The 24,168-nt window shown below is 38.8% G+C and overlaps 2 protein-coding genes across 3 annotated transcripts in view; one reads left to right on the top strand and one right to left on the bottom strand.

Annotated features, from left to right (window-relative positions):
- The window catches only part of nrap (nebulin-related anchoring protein), a 31,181-nt gene extending 24,786 nt beyond the window's left edge, over positions 1–6,395 (bottom strand). For both annotated transcript variants that reach the window (XM_057826991.1, XM_057826992.1), the window contains exons 1-3: positions 6,227–6,395; positions 5,196–5,290; positions 2,573–2,660 (exon numbers count right to left, since the gene is read on the bottom strand). In XM_057826991.1, the coding sequence (XP_057682974.1) occupies positions 2,573–2,660; positions 5,196–5,290; positions 6,227–6,292 (249 nt within the window). In that variant the 5' untranslated portion in view covers positions 6,293–6,395. The remainder of the gene's footprint in view (positions 1–2,572; positions 2,661–5,195; positions 5,291–6,226) is intronic.
- Positions 6,396–7,944: 1,549 nt separating this feature from the next.
- Positions 7,945–22,613, top strand: casp7 (caspase 7, apoptosis-related cysteine peptidase). Its single transcript, XM_057826728.1, has 7 exons — positions 7,945–8,092; positions 8,431–8,563; positions 16,197–16,348; positions 16,424–16,552; positions 19,213–19,388; positions 19,456–19,594; positions 21,749–22,613. Exons 2-7 carry the CDS (start codon positions 8,448–8,450, stop codon positions 21,973–21,975), a joined length of 939 nt encoding a protein of 312 aa, XP_057682711.1. The 5' UTR covers positions 7,945–8,092; positions 8,431–8,447; the 3' UTR covers positions 21,976–22,613.
- Positions 22,614–24,168: the final 1,555 nt, after the last annotated feature.

Below are 24,168 nucleotides of genomic sequence, written 5' to 3'. Positions count from 1 at the left end.
TTGAATTATTTTATCTCTCATTCCATTAAAAAAAATGAAAGACAGACATTAAATGTCCTTTTTTATTAGCGTATTCGTATTTGTATTTTTAAAAAAAATAATTTCCATTTGAAAATACTTCTTTTGGTAACACTTTATTTGACAGTGGCATCATAAGACTGTCATAAGAGCATCATAATGATGACATGACAAATATACAGTGGTATGAAAAAGTGAACCTTTTGGAATTTCTCACATTTCTGCATAAAATCACCATCAAATGTGATCTGATCTTGGTCAAAATCACACAGATGAAAAAACAGTGTCTGCTTTAACTAAAACCACCCAAACATTTATAAGTTTTCATATTTTAATGAGGATAGTATGTAAACAATGACAGAAAAGGGAAATAAGTAAGTGAACCATCACATTTAATATTTTGTGCCCCCCCCCCCCCCCCTTTGGCTTTGGCAGCATTAACTTAAACCAGACACTTCTGTAGCTGCAGATCAGTCTGGCACACCAATCAGTACTAATCTTCTCTGCAAAACTGCTGTAGTTCAGTCAGATTCCTGGAAGGTCTGGCATGAATCGCTGTCTTTAGGTCATGCCACAGCATCTCAATATGGTTCAAGTCTGGACTTTGACCTGGCCACACCAGAACTTGTATTTATTTTTTTCTGAAACCATTCCGAAGTTGATTTACTTCTGTGTTTTGGATCATTGTCTTGTTACAACATCCATCCTCTTTTTAGCTTTAACTGTCTGACAGACGGTCTCAGGTTTTCCTGCAGAACTTTTGAATTCATTCTTCCATTAATGATTGCAAGTTGTCCAGGCCCTGAGGCGGCAAAACAGCCCCAAATCATGATGCTCCCTCCACCATGCTTCACGGTGGGGATGAGGTGTTGATGTTGGAGAGCTGTTCCATTTTTTTCTCCACACATGACATTGTGTGTTACTTCCAAACCGTTCAACTTTGGTTTCATTAGTCCACAAAATATTTTGCCAAAACTTCTGTGGAGTGTCCAAGTGCCTTTTTGCGAACATTAAACGAGCAACAATGTTTTTTTTAGACAGCAGTGGCTTCCTCCGTGGAGACCTCCCATGAACACCATTCTTGGCCATAGTTTTACATATAGTTGATGTGTGCACAGAGATATTGGACTGTGCCAGTGATTTCTGTTAGTCAGACACTCTAGAGTTCTTTTTTACCTCTCTGAGTATTCTGCGCTGAACTATTTACGTCATCTTTGGTGGACGGGCACTCCTTGGGATAGAAGCAATAGTGCCAATCTCTCTACATTTGTAGACAACTTCTCTGACTGCCGATTGATGAACATACAGACTTTAAGAGATGGTTTTGTATCCTTTCCTAGCTTTATACAAATCGGCAATCCTTGATCGCAGGTCTTCATACAGCTCTTTTGACGCACATCAATGACGCACATCAGACAATGCTTCTCATCAAGACAATTCTTACCCAGTGTGTGTTTTATAGTGGGCAGGGCAGCTTTAAACCACTCATCAGTGACTGGGCACACACATGACTTAAATTTTTTGGTAAAAATTGCTCTTTAAGTCTCATTAGGCAGAGGGTTCACTTCTACTTATTGTTTCCCGTTCTGTCATTGTTTACATGCTATCCTCATTAAAATATGAAAACCTATCAGTGTTTGGTTGGTTGGTACTCAGTGTCATGTCATAATTGTGATGGTCTTATGTTAGTCTTATGTTGCCACTGTCAAATAAAAAGTTACTCCTTTTTTTTAGTGAACATAGTCTTTATTTTGTTCATTTTAAAAATTTTATATATGCAGTATATATATATTTACACCTTGATCTCCGCACTATAAGCCGCACCAAAGTATCAGGCGCACCTTCAATGAATGGCCTATTTTAAAACTGTTTTCATATAAAAGGCGCACCACATTATAAGGTGCAGTAGTAGTAGTAGTAGTAGTAGTACGTCAACTACAGGGTGCTGTGCTAAAGAGAATGTCATGCCATGACTGACCAATATTAATCCATATGTAAGGCTAATCGGATTACAAGGCGCATTGTCTGCTTTTGAGAAAATTGAAGGCTTTTACGTGCACCTTATCGTGCGGAAAATACGGTATATAACTGTATATATTTTAATGTACTACTTCATATAACTATCTGTTAAATGTAAATTCAGGCATCAAGGGGTTAAAAAGAATAGGCGATTACTTGTCGACTATCAAAATAATCCTTTTTGGCAGCCCAAGCCATAAGTAGAAGGTCAGATCAGATATCAACATGTCTGAACCCTCAGTAGCCGATGAGCTTGCTAGCCCGCCACTAATATAAGCCAGGGGCCTCCAAACGTAGACTGAATCTAACAGGTGGAGAAGAGGAAGAGATGTTCCCGGTGTTTAATTTTAGCATAAAACTGCTCGGCGCACCGAAATAACCCCAAGCCGAGCGCTCTCCATTCCGCCGGATAGCCGTCACTGCGCGCTCACGGCCACCTTTCCTGGAAATTATCCCAGTTCCAAATTCCTGCTTTTGTGATTTCAGGTGTATCATATTCCAAATGCCTTCGGAAGGCACAGTGACATCATCTCACCTCACTGCTGGACTTGCTCTGTTTCTTGGCGTTGATGTTGATGGGCGTCTCGTACACGCTGGTGAATGTGTTGTTCCTCGGGTTATGTCTGCGGGCGGGAAATACACACCTTTAAGTATTAACACATTTGACGGCAATAGACCTCGTACCCATTTGAGCTGATCATGTCAATCTGAGCCATTTACTGTATTTACCATAATTTTCGGACTATAAACCACTACCGTTTTCATTCATTTTGAATCCTGCAGTTTATAGTCCAGTGCGTCTTATTTCTTGATTTATTTTGAGTCAACAATTAACACTTTATTTTGTCACTAACTTCATTTATGACCAATCCGGATATTTTAAATCCATTCAAAAGTGAGATAATTTGCCGGATGACACCAAATGACATCTGCCATAAGCATTAAAAAATGCTCTTGACAGTGTCATGTCATAATTATGACGGTCATATGACAGTCTTATGATGCCACTGTCAAATAAAGTCTTACTGGTTGATATCTTTTGGTGTAAATATCCCATAATACAGTGAGGACAGCTGCAGTTTATTGTCCGGTGCGGCTTATCTATAGACAAATGTTGTTTTCATGTCAAAATCTGTCGGTGTGACTTATAGTCCGAAAATTACGTTTTTCTAATTTCGAAAATAATAATTTCGTGTATTTGTAAATGTTTTAGTAAATATATTTATATACCAAGTTCGGGGTGCTCCACCACCCCCGCGACCCTCGTGAATACAAGCAGATATATGTATCTATATTGATATGCCGTAATTTCGCACTATAAGCCGCCACCCACCAAATTTGAAACAAAAATTTAATTTGTCCGTAGATAAGCCACACTGGACTATAAGCCACACTTTATTTGACAGTGGCATCATACCACTGTCATAAGACCAAATGAACCACCATGAAGCTTTGAACTAATTGGCTGCAAAGCTTCATTGCTTCAAGAAGCTTCATTAGGTCATTACTGCCCCCTTGAGGGAGACGGTCAACCTCTGCTGCCACTTGCTGTCAACAGTTGTGTTGTTCAACATGCCTCCTAGCATGCATTGCAGCGCTACAGATGTGAATAATAATCAAAATTCCTTTAATTATTTCTAATTATTCTAATTGTTTCTTCAGTTACTGTTCCAGTTGTTTCATTAATTGCTAGTTATGGTATTTGGTACCACATTATTTGACAGTGGCACCATTAGACTGTCATTAGAATCATAATTATGACATGAGTCTAATGACACTGTCATGAGCATTTATGAATGCTTATAACAGAGGTCATTTTGTGTCATCTGGCAAATTATCTCACTTTTAAATGGATGTAAAAGATCCAAGATGAACATAAATGGAGTTAATGACGTAATTTTCCGGATGACACTTAATGACATCTGTCATAAGCATTCAGTAAGTCCATTATAGTGGCATATCATAATTATGACGATCTTATGACAATAAGCCGCAGGATTCAAAATGAAGGAAGAAAGTAGCGGCTTATAGTCCGAAAATTACGGTAGTACTTTAAAATATATATATTTTGTTTTGTCATTTTTATGTATAAAGAAAATAGCCATTTTTTTTAAAAATCTTTGATTAATGCAAAAACAAAAGAATATAACAATAAAAGCAAATGTAAATATTCTCTTTTATTTCTTTTAATTGGGAAGAGAAATACTTTTGTTCGAAAGACACAAAAAATAATTATCTGATTTATGTAATCTTCATTTAAAGAAGAAAAGTACCTTTATAATTAACTCACTCACTGCCGGCTCAGATGTACGTTAAGTAGAGTTGTCTGACATTTTCAAGTCGCCGATAATATTGGCCGATACAAGCATTTTTAAATGATGTCGGATAATACTGACTTTGGTTTTTCATGAGCAGTTTTGGGCCAATATGCAGTTTGCCTTCACAGCGAATGTAGAATACTTCTTCCTTTGTAAAGGGGTGGTCACAGCTAAGCACAGTAGTTATGCTTACTGACCATTCGATGTCTCCAAACTCAGATGGTTGGGATATGTTGTGTGAGCAGACCATAGTGCAAAAATTAAATGAACAATAAATGATTAAAAACTAATGAATTGCAAACTCATTACATACTATAACTACTGAGTTTCCAGAAAGAAATAGTCACTAAGAAAAGTAATACAATACAAAAATCTATGCAAAAGCCCAGCAAAATGCATCTTGGGAATAACTCATTGACAACACCTTTTCCGTAATTAGCCATAATATGTTAAGTCTGTCTTGGTTTGATATCCGTGTTGGATTTTTTGAGTTTGGAGAATATTGGAATCCCGGTTAAAAAGTCATTATTGGACAGCTCTAATGTTAAGTATTCATAGGGTGTGTACTCTGGTAGTCAGAAAATTTGATATTACAAACAGCCATTGACTGTGGTGGATGTGCAATCCATTTGAATGCCTATTGCCATCACTGTTACCCAATGAGTTCATATTATGACATAAGATTGAAGCTGTTTGAAGAGTAGGAAGGTTGTTAATATGTGTCTTTAGTTATACAGTATAGCGATGTTATAGTTTGGTCAGCTGATTTTTAAATCAGATCGGGTTTGTTTATCACTTACAATAAACGCCAACCAACAAAAAGCAGATAATGGTACTCACACTGAGCAGTAGGGCCTCTTCTTGTGGCTGACAAAGTTGTTGGCCGTCAGCACCATCTTGCAGACGTCGCAGTGGAAACATGCTTTGTGCCAGTTCTGGCAAAGAAAAATTTCCTTATTGTTATTTTGTTATCAGGCAGGGCATGGATGAAAACATGACCACCAAAAGAATTAGCATTAGCATGACGCTTTATCTGACTAATGGGAAGCAGGTCTAATTCACCATAGCATTAAAGTGATGCTTCGTTTTTCGCGGTTAATTGAGACCGCCCCCAAAAATTGAAAATTCGCGAAGTAGAGGCGGAACTTATTTACAGTAAAAAAAAAAAATGTTGTGTATTCAGTGTATTTATTCAGATACAGAAAGACATAAAGAGATACTTATAAGACATGTTTTTTTTCCCTTGTTTCCCCAAAAAGTATAATAAAAAAATATATATTTTTGATGTGTTCAATGTATTTATTCAGTTTTAATAGCATTGGAAAGAGATACATGTAAGACATGTTTTTCCACCAAAGTATAATACAAACAAAACAATGATTTTTAAGCAATGCAAATGTAATATTTATGGTATAAATAAGATATATATAAAAGAAAACTGATTTGTACATGTATACATGCATATATCTTAATATTTTAAAACAAAATACTGCATTTATTATTATTTTTTTAATCAAAAAAGATCAGCGATCGACTGAGGGCGCGAAGTAGCGAGGGATCACTGTACTTCTAAGCCATTTTGTATGACAGTTTCTCCGAAGTTTTAATCATTTTGAAACATGGACCATAAATGACAAGTTTGTTCAGTTTTAGTTTTCCCAACGTTTTTAAAATTGATTTTTTTAACACCATCCAATTATTTACTTAGAAAACAACAAACAATAAAAGGTATGAACAAATACCACCCATAAAATGAAGTGAAAAAGTTACTTTCCATGTAAAAATACACTAATAAAATGTTACATTATACAATTTTCTAACCAACAATAAGAAAAAGTCAATTACAAAGAAAGCTTGCTTGGCATAACTACCTGGTCAATGCAGTTGATCTTTTCTGCTGGATATACCACAAAGCCACACCTCGCGCACGATTGCATGGTGATTCTTTTGTCCTTCTTTCCTCACTTTGAAAAAGGAAAAATTTGTGAAAACTGGTAGCAACGATCAAGCGGTCCCCCCACTCCTGTGTGTTCCTGTTACTGTGCCGGTGGTAAACTTAGCTCTGAGTCTGGTGGCTGCGCTGTCTTACTTGATACGGCGTCCCACGACAGACCACCCCCCAGTTGGTCGAGCATGCCCGACCACTGGTAGATGCAGCTGTCCATCCGCAGGACATGTCAATGTATGTGTGTCATGATTCCTTACTGGACAATTAGGTCAACCTTCTTATGACACTTAGTGTGTGTACAATAGCTATAGATAGATGATGGATCAACAGTCAATATTTTGAGACTTGCATGATTAATACAGTGATTAAATAGCACATTGTATGACAACTTCAGGTAACACTTTGTGGGTTCATAAGACTGTCATAAGACCTAACTAACTCCATTTATGTCCAGTCTTTTACCTCCATTCAAAAGTGATATCGTTTGCCAGATCACGCTTAATGACAGTGCCATGTCATAATTATGATAAATAAAGTGTTCCCCATTTTCAGTGTTATTGGAGGCCAAAACCAGAGTGTGATTCTATTTTTGTTAATTTAAAGCAAACACTTGGTAACTTTTCAGTTTTGGTCGAGTTTAGCGACGTTTGTGGACAAACGCAGTAGTGTTTTGCCTTAAAGAAGACTGCGTTTCCCATGAAGACCAGCGCACACCCGAGCAGTGTTGTAAAATCATCAATTAATCAAAATCAATTTCCCAGTCACCTGCAGATGGATTAAACAACATTTCTGTTTCCAACAGTTGTGTCAAGGATGAATAGTAATACGGTAATGAATCCAGTTGTGGCTAAACAATAGCATATGACTGTTAGCAACCATGTGGTTTATTGTGGCAGGGTACCTGCCATCGTCCTGAGTTAATGAGTGCCGGTGAAAGCGATATAGACCCCCTCAAGATATAAAAGATGTGTCATTCGACTAGTTGTCAGTCGACACATTATCACAAATGTTTTGAAAATGTTTTTTTAAAGGTTGAAAAGTTACCTAGTGTTGCTTTAAAATTATAATTTCATCTATTTATTAAGTCAGTTATTCTTAAGTCATATTAATAATAATATGTGGACATCACATTTTGGGTCATAATGGTCACACCTGTGTAGAAAATTGTAATATTGTGTCCAACATTAGCCAAAATGTCAGTTTTTTTTTTTTGGTTTTTTTTTGTAATACCAAAAAAAAAAACACACGCACCAAAAAAACAAAAAACAAAAACAAAACAATCAACTTGCTCGATCAAGCACATTTTTCTTTTACTGACCTGAAGCTAAAATAGACAAAAAAGACTATCTCATATTAAACTGTTCAAATTCAATTCTTCTAACACACGAACTAGTTATTTGTATTTTGTTAAATTACCCAATTACGCTTTGATTATTACGATTCTAATCTCGTAAAAATGATTGAACATTGTTCAAATCTGTATAATTATTCGTATCATTATTACTGTTTACATAGTAATTCAATATTTGTGTATTATTAAGGCGTACCACAGCGTTTCAATATGGCTGCCACCTGTACGTAGTTGGACAAGGAAGTGCGCCAAGACGTGACGACTTTGCGTTATGACGTAATTACGTTGCGACGCTCCTTGTCAAACTTGACCGAAGAACTTGTCGCAGTTACTTTTGAGGAAGTGAAAGCGTATTGCGGCAGAACAAACTCTTTCTCTTTCTTTTTTAGACAAGAAAAACTTTGCTGACGGGGCATTATACTAACGGAACAAGAAAACGTAAGTTTATGAAAACATAGCCACTCCTACTTAAAATAGTGTGATGGAGCGTAGAAAAAGGCTATTATTATCCGACTAGCAAGATGCGAGTCATGGCGGGACAGATTTACCTTTTGCTAAAAACCTACACAAACAGTAAAGAAAAACAATTTTGCTGAAATGTGTTTGATATCTTGTGACGTGTGTAAGGTAAAGATTGTTAATGTAGATATTATAACGAATTATTGTAAAATAGGTCATGTTAGTGAAACTAAGCACTGTAGTTTTCCGTTTACTCAAAAAAAAAAAAATAATAATAAAATAATAATAACAAAAGTTTGGTGTCATGGCGCGAACAGGGCACACGCTTCTTCAGATGGCTGGAGAACCTGAGAAGACTTCATTTGGAGGTAAAGATGAAGAAGATGATGAGATGTCCGGGGACATAACAGACGCCAAACCTGACCGCAGTGGAAGGTTTTTACTTTTTGGGTATGCCCACACAATGAGAAGTACTTTGAATTCCAGTTTCTCACTTTCTGTCTATCTCAGCTCATATACCGTACTGTACATACAAATACATATCTTCTCTTTGTTTAGTCACTCTTGGCTGTACTGCTTCCAGTTTATGCATTTGAATGCTTTATTTATTTATTGTCCAATTGGATTTCAGCCTTTAAATTTTTGCTAGGTGGATCGCGTTCTTGTCTTGATTTTTTTTTCAGTTTTTGACTTGCCTTAAATTCTCAGTTATTCGTGAGTTCAGCAAGTCTCAGTTGGGTCCCGGTCGAGGTCTGAGCTGAGCAGCACTAATAAATAGTGTTGCAGCGATACTAAAATCGGTATCGGTACCGATACAGAACTTAAATGACGTCCTCAGTATTGCGGAGTACTAAGAAATAGGGTTGTTCCGATCATGTTTTTTTGCTCCCGATCCGATCGTTTTAGTTTGAGTATTTGGCAATAACGATATTTCCCGATCCGATTGCTTTTTTTTGCTCCCGATTCAATTCCAATCATTCCCGATAATTTTTCCCGATCATATACATTTTGGCAATGCATTAATAAAAAAATGAATAAAACTCGGACGAATATATACATTCAACATACAGTACATAAGTACTGTATTTGTTTATTATGACATTAAATCCTCAAGATGGCATGTACATTATTAACATTCTCTCTGTGAGAGGGATCCACGGATAGAAAGACTTGTAATTCTTAAAAGATAAATGTGACTTTGTATATTGTGACTAAATATTGCCATCTAGTATATTTGTTGAGCTTTCAGTAAATGATACTGCGGCCATTTAACTTCTGCCCAAATGCATGTTGGGAAGTGCAACCATGACTGTGCGTAGGGGCACCAATTGATATATCTTCTCTGCGTTGGGAAAGAACATAGGGTGTTAAGAAAATGATCAACTACTACCTTTCTTCCCTACATTGCCTGGCACGTTTTTTTTAATTGCTGAGAGAGGTATTGTAAGGCTTTTGCCACATAAAAAATGGCTCCAAAGGCTGTCAAAATTCTCTCTACTCATTATACGCTGCCTTTTAGCGCTATCTATAGGTAAAACGGCGTCTTTATAGATTGAACGTGACAATGCGTGAGTGGGTCAGGCAGCGCATGCGTTAATTATTTAACGTGATTAATTTAAAAAAATTCATTACCGCCGTTAACGCAATAAATTTGATAGCCCTACTTTAAGCCAAAACTACTCTGGATGAGTGTAAGACATTTTGTCTGTAACGTTAAATACAATTAGAAAACGATTTAAATAAAAAAAATATATATATATATTAAAAAAAGGCATGTCCGATATTTTTTTGCCGATTCCGATACTTTGAAAATGACGTGATCGGACCTGATCGATCGGGACATCTTTACTAAGAAATATTGTTCAAATGCAGTGCAATATGTACTTTTTGAGATCTAGTTTCCAGTTGCTGGTTGCCGTACCTTAGATGGCCGCCAGCTACGCACTCTGCCGTAAAAAAAACAGACGTTCAGTCAAGGGTGTAGGTTTGGTCTCAGCAATGGTAGGGACAATATAACAGCATAACTGGCATGTACACTTTTTGCTGGGGACGGGAGAGACCAAATAGATTGTGTGAACGGGGGTCAGGGCTACGTTTTTCATGAATACGTACCTAATTATTTGATAGGCTAAATGATCAATACAAAAATAAATCTGTATTGACTTATTCTAACTCTAACTACTAACAGGTGATACACCATTCGATTCAAATGTTTGGATTTAATTAATACATTTAATTGCAATATTTGAACATAGCTTAAATTATATAAACATACACAATAAATACAAACTTGTTAATAATGTTTTTACTATCCAGGAATGCAAAAAATAAATGTTTTCTTAAGACCACTCAAACTTGTCTAAATAAATAAATTCAATATAACTCAAAAAAACATCATAGTCAGGATATAACAAAAATAAATAACACTGCTGCTTTTGTCCACGAGCACAACCAAACTCAACAAAAAAATGAAAGCTCCTTTGGGCTGCTTTTAGACCACATGAATAAAAGAAAAATGAAAATTAAGAAGAAGGGGGTAAACCTCGGTTTACAACATTTCTCATAGTTTAATTAGGTTAACAGTAGAAAATGCGTACAGAGGACACTTCTCTCTCAGCAGCTTCCTAGTTTTTCCGGTTAGCAAGTTAACAGTTTAATGTTATGCTAACTCTAATGCAGGTCGGATTTTCAGTAGCAAAATTACTAGTGTGTTCCCCACCACCATAACATTGAAGTCTTTTTACTAGGGCTGTCAAACTTATCGCGTTAACGGGCGGTAATTAATTTTTTAAATTAATCACGTTAAAATATTTAACACATTTAACGCATGCGCGGAATGACCCATTCACGCATTGCCGCCAACAATGGCGTCGTTTTACATATATTGAGAGCTCAGAGGCAGAGACAAGCAGGTGGAGTAGACACAGGCATTCACTAGGGCTGTGCTTTTTATTGGCAAAAGCTTTGGCATCTCTTCCACAACAATTATAACTTTTCCTTAACACCTTTTATTGAACACAATGCAGAGAATATATACCTTTTGCAGCCACCACTGAGTCATGGTTGCCCATCTTCCCAACATGCATTTGGGCAAACTCTATTCAAACATTTCGTTTCGCTCAAGAAATACAGTAGATGGCAATATTTAGTCACAATATACAAACTCACATTTATCTTTTAAGAATTACAAGTCTTTCTATCCGTGTATCCCTTTCACAGAAAGAATGTTAATAATGTTAATGCCATCTTGTGGATTTATAGCTATAATAAACAAATACAGTACTTATGTACAGTATGTTGAATGTACATATCCGTCTTGTCTTATCTTTCCATTCCAACAATAATTTACCGAAAAATATGGCATATTTTAGAGATGGTTTGAATTGCGATTAATTACGATTGATTAATTGTTAAGCTGTGATTAACTCGATTAAAAATTTTAATCGTCTGACAGCCCTACTTTTTACATTACTTACAGTGGCTGCTGCTGGCCGAAAAAAAAACGGTACATTCAGCAAGAGAAATGGGGTAAATGTCTGAACATAATTAAAATAATTCACTTAATAATGGTAGGGTCAATTCTATCCTTACCTCTCATGGGAAGACAATCTAAATGACCTATTTAACTGGACTCGATATATAATGCAAGTAAGGTTGTTTAAAAGTTGGTGGGGACAATTTGAGCATCCTGAAAAGTTGGTAGTTTTATGTCCCTATCATCCCTATGTAAACCTACGCCCTTGAGTCCAGTCAATTGTACGATTGTAGACGTTCAGTCATGTGGCATCGAGGTAAAGAATAAAACTTTTTGCAGTTGTAGATGTCCATCCATTCAAAGTGGGAGGGATGGCAGCGAATGAACGAGCGCCGTCAATGGCAGACAATGAATGAAGCAGTGTCTAACCAAGCCATGATAGCAATTAATTTACAGCCAAGTGAGGATGCAGTCATTTTGTATTAAAAGAAAAGGAAAAATGGTATTGGTACAGTATCGGTATCACTCGGTAGCGTGCAGCAGGTTGTTGGAATCGGGATCCTAAAAATTGTATCCGTGCAACACATGAATACATCTCCGACGATGCCGCTTCCTAAACGAGCGCTAACCCCGTTGACCCCCGCGGGCGCGCGGTCACGTCGGCGTGCGCTTTGGGGGGCCCCGGCCTTGAATAGACCTTTAGAAAGCGCTGGTGCGTTGGCCAGATTGCTGACTCGGTGTTGGAGCGAGGGCGGGTGGGGGGGTCGCTCGGCACGCGCCGCCCCCCCTTCACCTCCGGCGCCACCCGAGCGCGCGGCGGCCCAGTCGGGTTCTCCGTCCGGAGCAGAGAGCATGTCAGTATCCTAGCAAAAAAATCAGCTGGAGAAAGCGACTGTTTTGCAGATGCAGAGTGGCGTAGCGCTTGATGACGAGTCCGGGTAAGTTGCCGCCGCGGCACGCCCTCCTCTCCGCCCTGCCCGCCGCGCCGCTTTTGGCCGCCCACCCTCAGTGGTTGGGTTGGCACAGTTTACAGGTGGGAGGGGATAGGGCGTCAGATCGCACGTTTAATGGAATCTGTGTAACGAGGTCTTTGTCGGGCCCCTTCTGGAACACGCCGCCCATCTGGATGGATCGGCCAAAGAATGCCAACATGGCAGCCTCTCGCTCCGTTCGCTGATCATCTTGACTTTCTTAATTAATACTGAGGCTTTCTAATGTGCGAGGATCGTATTGGAATTGAGCGTGGATTACCGTGACGACTATTGGCCACATTAGTGCCTTTTTGGGAAGCATATGTACTTTTTGGTCTCTGAGTGAGTACTTGGACTGCTTTTTGTTGTGCCACTATGGTGACTATAAAGGATCATTTTACGCAAGTTTAAGAATTGGAGTTGTTTCCATTTTAGATGCCAGAGCTGAAACCCAAGTAAAACAGATTTTTTGTGTGTGTGTGTGTGTGTGTGTGTGTGTGTTGTTGTCTTTGTTTCATTTGTTTAGTTAATAAATTAATGGAGATCAATTTGTTAATAGAGTTCAAATTTAATATACAATTCATTCATTTTTAAAAGTATGTTGTACATTTTACTTTAACCATTTCAGGGACAGTGGACACCTATTCCAACGTTGACACTTAAGACCTTCAACCCATGATAGTTTTGACAGTTTTTAGTCATTAAAAAAAAACCTGTCAAAGACAAAAACATAAGTCGCACTGGACTATAAGTCGAATCTTTGAAGGAAAAATGTCCAAAATTTGTCACCAAGTAGCTGAAACGCAGTCACTAGTATTACTTCAGAAACAAAAAAGCAGTTCAAACGAATTGAATTGTTGCCAAAACCATGGCATTGCCAAGGCATTGCTGCTCCAGTGCTAACATAAGCACCCTTTAGCTTAGCAAGCTACTGTGTTGCAGCAATTGCGTTTAAAAATGGCCACTGTGTCAGTTTGTAGCATACATGGTCCTTTACTCAATTGTTTTGGCTAGTACTCAGCTCACCAACGGTCCTGTTAGTTTAGCTTAGCTAAAGTGATTTCTACTCTCCACATTAGCTCACTGGCTTCGATTACTAGTTTCCAGTGACCAAGTTAATGTCCAGCTAGCCTCCAAAATGTTCCATGTATCTTCCATTCTACACTAAGACAGCCTATCTTTATTCAAAAGGCTCCAGAGACAATTTGAGACTGTCTAGATTTATGTAGCTACCTGGGCTGCAGCTATCGATTATTTAGGTAATTGATTCATTTATCAATTAGGAAGTTCGAATAATCCAGTAATCAGATTACGAACATTTAATGTGAATACAATTTAAGATGTGTAAAACAAATAAGTGTTTATGCTTGCAATAATATTTATTTTGGTTGGCTAAAATTACACATTCAAAAGAGCATTAAATGCGAATACAAAATAAATTTCCTGAGTGTTTCTTCAAAGTATGCAGAATTGCACTTTCATATCACGAGCAATATTTGTATTTTAAAAATAAATGAAAATACCTGATCTTAGCCTCAAACAATATAAAAAAATAATAAATGAGGATCTAAGTACAACAAAAGAACAATTGGCTAACTTCGCATAGCAAAAGTCTGCTAACTTAAATGCTATAAAATGCGGTGTTTTTAAAAAAAAAAATTAACAATGTGCTTAACAAATCAAACACATATTCCCACAAAAACAGCTAAAATACTTCTAAACTAAATAACGAATGCATAAAGAAACACATCAGCTAACAAAAACATACCTTATGTTGGTCCTAACAGGGAGCAGGTTGATTCAGCCATGTTAGACCAGTTATGGCATACTCACTGTTGCCACTAGAGGACAGTGTATCCACCCAAATCAATAAAACTAAATGTAACTTTCAAAACAAACCATTACAACGTTACTCATAACGAATCCTTGAAGTAGCAAAAATTGATTTGAAGCTTTTTTCTAATCGAATTACTCGAGTTAATCGATTGATTGTTGCAGCATTAGTAGCTGCTTTACGTAGCTTACACCACGCTTGTTTGTAGACTTGTCAGCAGCAGCTTTTCATCGAAATGAATGTAGAAATGCATGTGAAATACACTGTAGTAAAGTACAGTACAGTAGAAAGCACTGATGAGGCCTACAGGACTTCAGGCATGCAAAATTAAAGATTTAAAATAAAAACAAACATAGAACTTCATTAATTAAATCAAGCCGCTCCAAATCCTTTGTAATCAATATTATACCGATTTGGTTCGGTATAAGGCGGAAAACACTCAGGTGACTTGAAGTTCCGCTCTGAGACCCCCAATTTGGTGAAATTTCAAAATGCATGTGTGATACATCATTGGAAAGCTTAAAATCTCAATTTTCTGGGGGGGAAATTTTAACAAAAGGGCATTTAAAAAAAAAAAAAAAAAAACATTTTTAAACAGCAAAACACTAACTGGAGGTGAGAGCACACAAGAGCATAATTAAAGACGCCATGATTTTAACGAGATATTATCGCGTACTTACCTTGTTTCGATCCAAAAACTCCATTTACCATGTATCATCGAGTGTCAAGACAGATGTGAATGGCCACAGCTGGATTTTTGTGGGATTTTATGGGTTAAACATGGTAATATACCAAGAGTCGCGATGCAGAAATCGCAGACATCAAGGAGTGGTCGATATTTTCTTTTTCATATGTTTACCCTTTTAAACGTTTTTTTTTTTTTTCTTCAATTTTTCTTTGTTTGGATCGATTATCATCGAGCATATCGGGGAAAATGCGACAGTAACAAAAAAATTAAAATTAAGCCATAGTTATGAGGTAGATATCCGTGACTTATTTACAGACACCATTTTTTTCATAGTGATGTAATTTGTCTAAAAGTAAAATATAAAAATATGCGAGTGAATAATTTTTCAAAGTCGTTTTTTTTTTTTTTTTTTAAACGAACTATTAGACATCAATTAATTTAAACGAACTATTAGACATCAATTAATGATTCTAAGCTAAAGAAGACAGACATTTTAAATAATGAATATAATTACTTCTTTATATGGCTGGGTTGAAACAAAATTGGTTGCGCGATGTCTGTGAACTGGGGTTTCCAGGGTAAAACGGACAAATTAAAAATCATTCGGGGGCTTATGCAGCATGAATCTGCTATGGCAGCATATAGACATATTGTTCTGTCAAACAAAACAGTTCTTTTGGCTTAAAATACAGCAGTTTTTAAAGAGGGGTGCAAGGGCAGAAACTGCTTTTTCACTCTAGTCTGTGTTTTCCGCCATAATTATAGGCAATACTGTAAGAGTGCTAACGTTTCTTGGCTTCTGAATCACAAGCGCCCTCTCGCGGCTGGTTTTGGCTAATGACTACTCCATGGTCGGCCAGTGTAACGTTTCAGAAAATGTCAAATTCTATATTTTAACATTATATAAGTCGCAGGCACGGCCGAAGTATGATAAAAGTCCGACTTATAGTCCGGAAAATACGGTCAAATAGTAAAGAGATGGAACAGACACTGTTTTATGGCAGCCTCAGGTTGAAATGTAACGTAAATGTTAGCATCCTAGCGCTACGTCGGCTGCGCGGTGTGATAGTGCGCACACATTTGCCAATATTTTTCTGCTTTATTTTTTGTTACAGCAAGAAGAATAAGGATGGCCAGACACGGGAGCAGGACTACTCTTCTGAAAGCCATTACAGAATTGTCTCACCAACATTCCAGTATAAGATGAGCCACCGGCGAGTGGGCAAGTGCATCATCATCAACAACAAAAACTTTGATGAAAAGACAGGTAGGGAAGAGTGGAGAGAGAGCGAGAGAAAAAAAAAAGCAGGTTTGATGGAAAAACAGCCTGTTTGGTGAACAGGGATGAATGTGCGTAACGGGACGGACCGCGACGCCGGCGAGCTCTTCAAGTGCTTCAAGAGTCTGGGCTTCAACGTCTTCATCTACAACGATCAGACCTGCGAGAAGATGGAGCGGCTCCTCAGAGAGGGTGAGGCAGATAGGGCTTTCCTTTTTTTTTCGAAGCTAATCTGTGATGTCATTTATCGATTCTGTAGACTCTCCTGCTTCAAATGCATTGGACGTCTAGCGCTGTCAATGGCACTGAAATGTAATTTAATGGCAGTCCTTGTTCAGATGGGTTGGACGTCTATAGCTGTCAAAGGCTGGCAAAGAGTTAAGCTATGTGAGGTCATGAAAGATTTTCATTTACATTTTTTAATAGAAATAAGAGAACAACAGTATGTTTTCTCTTTATTATTTATTGATAAAGTAAATGTTTTTTTCCCCTATATTTTAAATTCTAATACATTTTTATACATATTTTTATTTTTAAAAAATTAGAAAAACAGTATTTACAAATTTTTCTAATTTAAAAAAATATATATACATAATTTTTCTTTAATTTTTTTCTATATTAAAAAAGGGGAAATAACATTTTTGTATATTAATTTTAATTGTATTAATTAAAAAATGTTGATAAGGTTAAAAAATATATATAATTTTTTAAAAAATTGGATGGATTGGACGTCTATCGCTGTCGCTGAAGATAGCAGATGATTTGTCATAAATTTCAAGGTCATATGCTGTATATTGTTTTACATATTTTTTTATATTATTAACATTTTCTAGATTAAAAAATTAACTACTCTCTTTATAATTCACTAATCTTACAAAATTATGAATGTTTCTTTACTTTTTTCTATATTTAAAAAGGGCGAAAAAACATCTCGTTTTTATGAAATTGAAAAAAATGTATTAATTTAAAAAAATTTCACAAAAAATGGGGGAAAATAACGGTGAATATAGTTTTTATAAAAATGAGAAAAAAACTTTCAGTGCTATTTTGGATGATAGACGTCCAGTCATGTGTCTCTTAAAGGGATCCTCTGTTTTTAAGACAAGTAATTCTTAAAAGATACATGTTAGTATGAGTTATAATAATTTGATATTAAAACCCCTCTTAAAGTTTTTGTTTTAATAAAGTTTGTAAAATTATTTTAAGTGATAGGTCGCCATTCTTGTTACGTCGCAGTGCGTGACGTCACTGGTCCCGTTGCGGAAATCCCAGCGCGTCACTCGTTAGCTTTCCCAACATATCGTCAGTTTTACCCTTCCTATTTGAACCAGATCTGAAAAGGGAAGAGCAGGACAGCACTGTCGGTCGATCACAAGACGAGCTTCAGGGAAAAATGCGTGCAGCAAATACCTGATAAGACAAAAGTTGGGCAAAACTGGTGATGCGAGAGAGTCCTGTTGGGAAGTCCGGTTGGGAGCGAGAGTGTATGCTGTCCGGTTTTATTAGCAGTTATTCAAGGTAAGCATATTGCGTTTTCAAACTTATCCCAATATAATTATGTAGATTGTTAGCATCCAGAGCTGTCGTTTGCTTACAGGACAGGCCAAAGAGCACACCTTGTGTAATCCATGTCTTGTACATTGTAACGCGTGGTAGATAGGATACGTGTATAAAAGTACCAAAAAGGGGAGAAACTTCCACTTATGCACATTTATTCACAAAAAATATTTCCACCTTGACCACTTTTCACTCGGGAGCTCAGCAGTACGCAAACACGCGTTCCCTGACGAACTCCTAACATTGTTGTAAGGTCCACGTCAGAGTCACTGTCGTCACTGTAGCGTGCCATAGTGCTTTAATTATTTAGTATGATTTGGGGAAAACTCCCACGAAGAATAGTCAACAAAAAAGATAGCGATAGTAATCCAAATCTGCGTTTTTTACTCACTCTAAGATCCAGGAATTAGACCGATACCATGACAATGTCGCATCCGTGATTAGGCCGTCGATTCCACAAAATAGACTGATCCGAAAAGCCGCTGTGGGACCGACGAATCAAAAAAATGGACAAATCCGAAACCAATATTGCAGACGCGGTGGGACCGTTGGATTCAGAAAATAGACGGATCCCTTACTTGACTGAGGATCCAGGAAAAAGGTTGTAGTCTATCCCAATGTTGTAGTCTAGTTGTAACGCGTGGTGGGTAGGATGCGTGCATACAGGGACCAAAAAGGGGGAGAAGCATCCACTTGTGCACATTTATTCAGTAAAAATAATAATTCCACCTTGACCACTCACTTCACACCCCTTGTTTCCATTTGACTGGAAATTGCATCCAAAAGCAGCACATCGTGGCATTTTACTTCGCGAGATTAGGCAGCAATAAGCAATTGTTGAACACGCAAGATACCAATGACGTCATCACTGCGAGCCCGCAAACCATGGCGCCAACTAACGGTCAAAATATGGACTAAATATTATAATATATTGCCATTGATTTAACATTTTATGTGTTTCTAACAACATATTTTAGTACAAGAGAACAATTGTGGTTTATTAGAGCCTACATGTACTTAAGTTAGAGGATCACTTTAAAAAGAGTAAATTAAAACTTTAGATGAGTTTAACACTATTAGACGTCCAATCCATTTGAACTGGGAGGGTGGCAGTGGATGAACGACGTTTATTCGCTGCCACCCTCCCAGTTCAAATGGATTGGACATCTGTCGCTGAAGAAAGCAAATGAATTGTAATGAGTTTACAGGTCAAATGTAGCACTCAGAGCAGTAAATAACTACTGTATAATAATAATAATAGTGATATAGCAATGTCTCTGTGGCGTGCCCGTCAGCCTCAGAGGAAGACCACAGCGAGAGCTCGTGCTTTGCCTGCATCCTGCTGAGCCACGGCGAGGAGGGCATGATCTACGGCACCGACGGCGCCATGCCCATCAAGACCATGACGTCGCTCTTCAGGGGGGACATGTGCAAAAGCCTGGTGGGCAAACCCAAGCTCTTCTTCATTCAGGTAGGCTCTCCTCCTCGCTCGCCCGTCGATATGAGCCACCCGCTGACAAGACACGGCCGGTCGCCAGGCCTGTCGGGGTTCCGAGTTTGACGACGGCATCCAGACTGATTCGGGCCCGCCCAACGACACCATGGAGACAGACGCCAACCCACGACACAAGATCCCCGTGGAAGCAGATTTCCTCTTCGCTTACTCCACCGTGCCGGGTAAGCTTATTCCTACCGTACGTATGTACAGAATCACTTGATTTTATTTTGAGTAGAAGCGGGAATTAGGGATGTCCCGATCACATAGGGTTGTAACGGTACACAAAAATCTTGGTTCGGTACGTATGAGGACACGGTTCGGTTCAGTAAGAAAACAAAATGCAAAATATAGATGTGCTAGTTGTTCATTACACACTTTTGTGCTTTCAACAATAGGAACAGTAGCCTATAAACCCCACTCACCAACGTCACACAATGACGTGTCGCTGTATCCGGCCACCATATTGTCCGTCATTGTTTATCCGTATTCTCAATGGTTTCAATTTGTCGTGCAATTTATAGTGCAATTCATGGAAGCCCCGGTGCTTTCAGACGCTGTAAACTCATTGGATGCGTTGCATAAAAAGCATTATGTGGAAAAGCTTCAGTCTATCCATTCGCCAGATCCATATTTGATGCCTAAATCGATATTTTTCGACCCGCTGTCTTCGCCGTCTCTGCCTGACATCTGCTACCCTGATATTTACAACTATCTTGTTCACAGAAACTCAGCGTATTCTCACGAAAGTTTGAAAAACTTTAAGAGCAGCACTCTAAGCAACATTAGCCCCGTGTGACCCTTTACTTCCAATTTTCTAAAATGGCGACAATCAATTAAAAAAAAAAAAAAAAAGTTGACTGCGATGGCCGACGCTTCAAGGATAGGTGGATATTGGACTATTTCTTCAATAAAATACGCAACAACTGTGTCTGCCTCATTTGCAAAGAGACTTGCTGTTTTCAAAGAGTTCGATGTGATGCGATATTAACAAACAAGACAAGCTAACCTGTACAACATTACAGGGAAGATATACGCAGCAACTTGAGGCTAGTTTAATTTCACAGCAGCAGTATTTCGCAAGAGCCCGAGTGTCGAAAGAGAACGCCACAAAGACGAGATTGATGAAATTATGAATTAAAATAAATAAATAAATAAAGCAAATGTGACACACAGAAGGGCTTGCTAAAATTTGTTTCAAATATATTGTTCTATGTAAATCAGCCAACCGCACTTTTACCACACCAAATCTGGCCTCCTTTGCAAAAGGTTTGGACACACCTGTTTAACTGATGATCCGTAGACGAGGCCAGCTTCTTTCACTTGGTACCAGCTAAATATTATTCAAAAACTGCTGATGGCGGAAGAAATAAACATCTTGAATTTGAAACTGTATGTTGTCGGTGATTAGCCTCGCAAAGATCTTAATTGTGGTTGTCAGCCCAAAACCCTCAAAATATATATTAAATGCATCTTACCAGATATAAAATGACTACTACATAATCTGTGGTGATCGTTTGGTGCCCAGTTTTCTCGTCGAATTGCAGCAGTCCATCTCGCTCTCCTCTCCGGGTCTCTCGGAATACGGAAGAACTTCAAGTCTCTCCGTCTATCTTCTCTGTTACTGCAACCAACCGCCACACACGCCTTCACCATTTTGATTATTAATGTTAACGACCAGAAAAACACGCCATAATAGGAGGAATTTACGTAGCGGTAATGCGTAAACACGACGAGTTGACGGACAATATGGCGCGGAGGCGTGGGTGTGACGTCATGTGAGTGGGGTCTATACAAAGCTAGAATTCTGCTCAAAAAGTAGCGGGTATTTACCGTAATTTCTGGACTATAAGGCGCACCTGACTATAAGCCGCCACCCACCAAATTTGACACGAAAACAGCATTTGTTCATAGATAAGCCGCAATGGGCAATAAGCCTCATTATCTAACATTATCTCCTGTTTTTCTTGGTCGATTGACTTCAAATAAAAACTGCTGTGGACATCAACTTCCACACTTTCAAATGAGACCAACCAACGGCACATGGGTGACGTAATTACAGCGTGACGAAGCTTCAAAGACGACATGCGTAAACGCGTTCGGTGTTAAAGGGTTAAAAAAATAATAAAAAAGCAAATGTGACACAGAATGGCTTGCTAAAATTTGCATAAATATATTGTTCTACGTAAAGGATGTCAGCCAAGGTCGGCCCCCCACATTTTTACCACACCTTTGCAAAAAGTTTGGACACCCCTGCAGTAAACCCAATAAACTGGGATCTAATTGCCATGAATGTGACCCGCGAACCAAAGTGAGTTTGATAATCTATGTCCTAGGCTACTACTCGTGGAGGAACCCGGGTCGCGGCTCCTGGTTCGTGCAAGCTCTGTGCAACGTCCTGAACGAGTTCGGCAAGCAGCTGGAGATCATGCAGATCCTGACGCGCGTCAACTACATGGTGGCTACCAGCTTCGAATCGTGGTCAGAGGATCCGCGCTTCAGCGAGAAGAAGCAGATCCCCTGCGTGGTGTCCATGCTGACCAAGGAGCTCTACTTCAACTAACTTCAGGGACGCCCGCACACGGAGCGCTCCCGCAAGCATTCAGGGAAAATTCCGGCCCGCCACCGGAGTCCTTCACGTCTCACCGGTGAAAGCTCCCGCCTCCACTTCAGGTTTTTTTCTTCACAACATTTGACGGGATCTCTGTCGGCAGGCGTCGTGAGATATGCATGTTCTTCTACTACCGCTTCACTTTTCTTCCCGTGTTCGTCGCCGCTCTCGAGCCTGTGTACGCCTCGCGTATCATACGTAAGCTAGACGTCTTAAGGCGTCGTCGGCCTGGTCCGCCGCGGCCATCTTGGGACAAGAGACGGAATTGTAGTGGATGGGAGGCAAGAGATTCTCTGCTAAAATACTCTCAATTTGGTAAATTCTTAACAAATTTTAGTTGATTAATCCATTGGGACAATGCATCCCACAGCTTTTCAAAAAATCGCACCAGGTATAGAAGCCATAGCACTAAATTAATAATAACATAAACAAGTAATATATGCCGTAAGTTGTATCCCCCCCCTAAAATAAAAAGATTCTGTATTGAAAGGGTTTAAATGGGTGTGCAATTACAAAATGAATTAATAACTATAACCATTAATGGCGATTGATGTTCAATCCATTTCAGCTGGCAGCGTGAGATTTTTTTTTTTTTAAATAATCCTTTCAGGGATAGCGGACAGCATTCAAAAGTAAGAATGAGTATTAGGGCCCGAAAAAAAACAAGATTAATGTCATTCTCTTGTTCCGACACAAAAAGTTTTATTATGTAGGGGTGATGTAGCTGAATAAGCAGCAATGTGCAGTATTTTCCGCTCTATCAGGTGCACCTAAAAGCTTTCAATTTTCTCAAAAGCCGACAGTGCGCCCTATAATCCGTGGCGCCTTATATATGGATCAATATTGGTTCATCATGGCATGACATTCCCATGACACCACCATCACTACTACTACTACTACTTCATTCGCTGCTCAACCTTCACCGTGTACAGACGCACTCTGAGCTCCTGAAGCACTCTCTTATCTTAACCGATAAGCGCTCAGGGCCAGCAAGCTCGACTCCCAGTATGGCTCCAAAGAATTTGAAACCTAGAGACTTGGATGAAATAAAATCATCCATACAGAAGTTGGAGGTCTCCTTGACAAGCTTGATTCAAAACCAGAATCAAGAAATCATCAGAGAGCTCCATTTAATTCGCGCTGAAAACGAGAAACTCAAGCAGGTGGTCGAGGAGAGAGATGTTCGCATCAAGAGGCTGGAAATTTTGGCTGACGATCTCGACCAGTGCCGACACGCAAATGAGCTCATCATTTCTGGATTACAACTGACGCCTGGCCCAGGGGACACAGTGGAGCAACTGGCAATTGCTAAGCTGAAAGAGTATGGAATAAACATGGAACCGCTGGACATCCGTCGCTGCCTTCTGCTCCCATCTGGGGGGAGAGGACCGGCGACGGCGCTCATGAAGCTGGCAGACCACAAGACCAAGACTGCCCTGCTTAACCAGCGGCGCCACCTGAAAGGGTCGAAGATTTTTTTGAATGAAAACTTGACTCGCCGAAGTGCCGAAATTGCAAGAAAAGCACGTCAACTCAAGAAAGCTGGGAAAATAGCCAACACCTGGGTCTCGGATTGCAGGATCCTTGTCAAGACACAAGATATGAAGATTAAAGCTATTACGAGTCTTGACCAGCTGACTACAATAGCTGTAAATACTACACAGCCGACCAGAATAACAACTCGTGGATGTGGACGGTAAGGTGAAACTTATCAACGGCAGGAGTCTCTACAAGAATCTTGAACACATTAAGGATTATCTACTAAACACAACTAAGGCTCTGACTTAATTTGCACGGATATAACATGACACAAATGTATCGGGCATCTAAGGGGGGGAGGGGGTGTTGCAATTATGATTGACAATCTCCTGGAATGTATTACAATTGAACTCCTAATCCCTAATTGTAAAAACATAATTATCTGCTGTGTCTACCGAGCTCCTGATTCAAATGTCTAGTTTACGGAGTATATGGAAAAAATACTGTATAAAACGAACAATAAGCATGTTTTCATGTACAGCATGTTGTTTGATTTTCTCATACATTCATGTCTGATGAAACTGTTACAGTGACCTTGTGTGCGCCAATTTTGCCACCATGTACACCTCAGCAATGTATCCTTTTAAGAGACTTATAAGAAAAGCA

This window comes from Corythoichthys intestinalis, chromosome 21 (genome assembly GCF_030265065.1).
Source record: "Corythoichthys intestinalis isolate RoL2023-P3 chromosome 21, ASM3026506v1, whole genome shotgun sequence".
NCBI lineage: Eukaryota > Metazoa > Chordata > Actinopteri > Syngnathiformes > Syngnathidae > Corythoichthys > Corythoichthys intestinalis.
The sequence above is the reverse complement of the archived record's forward strand: the minus strand, read 5'-3'. Positions and strand labels throughout refer to the sequence as shown.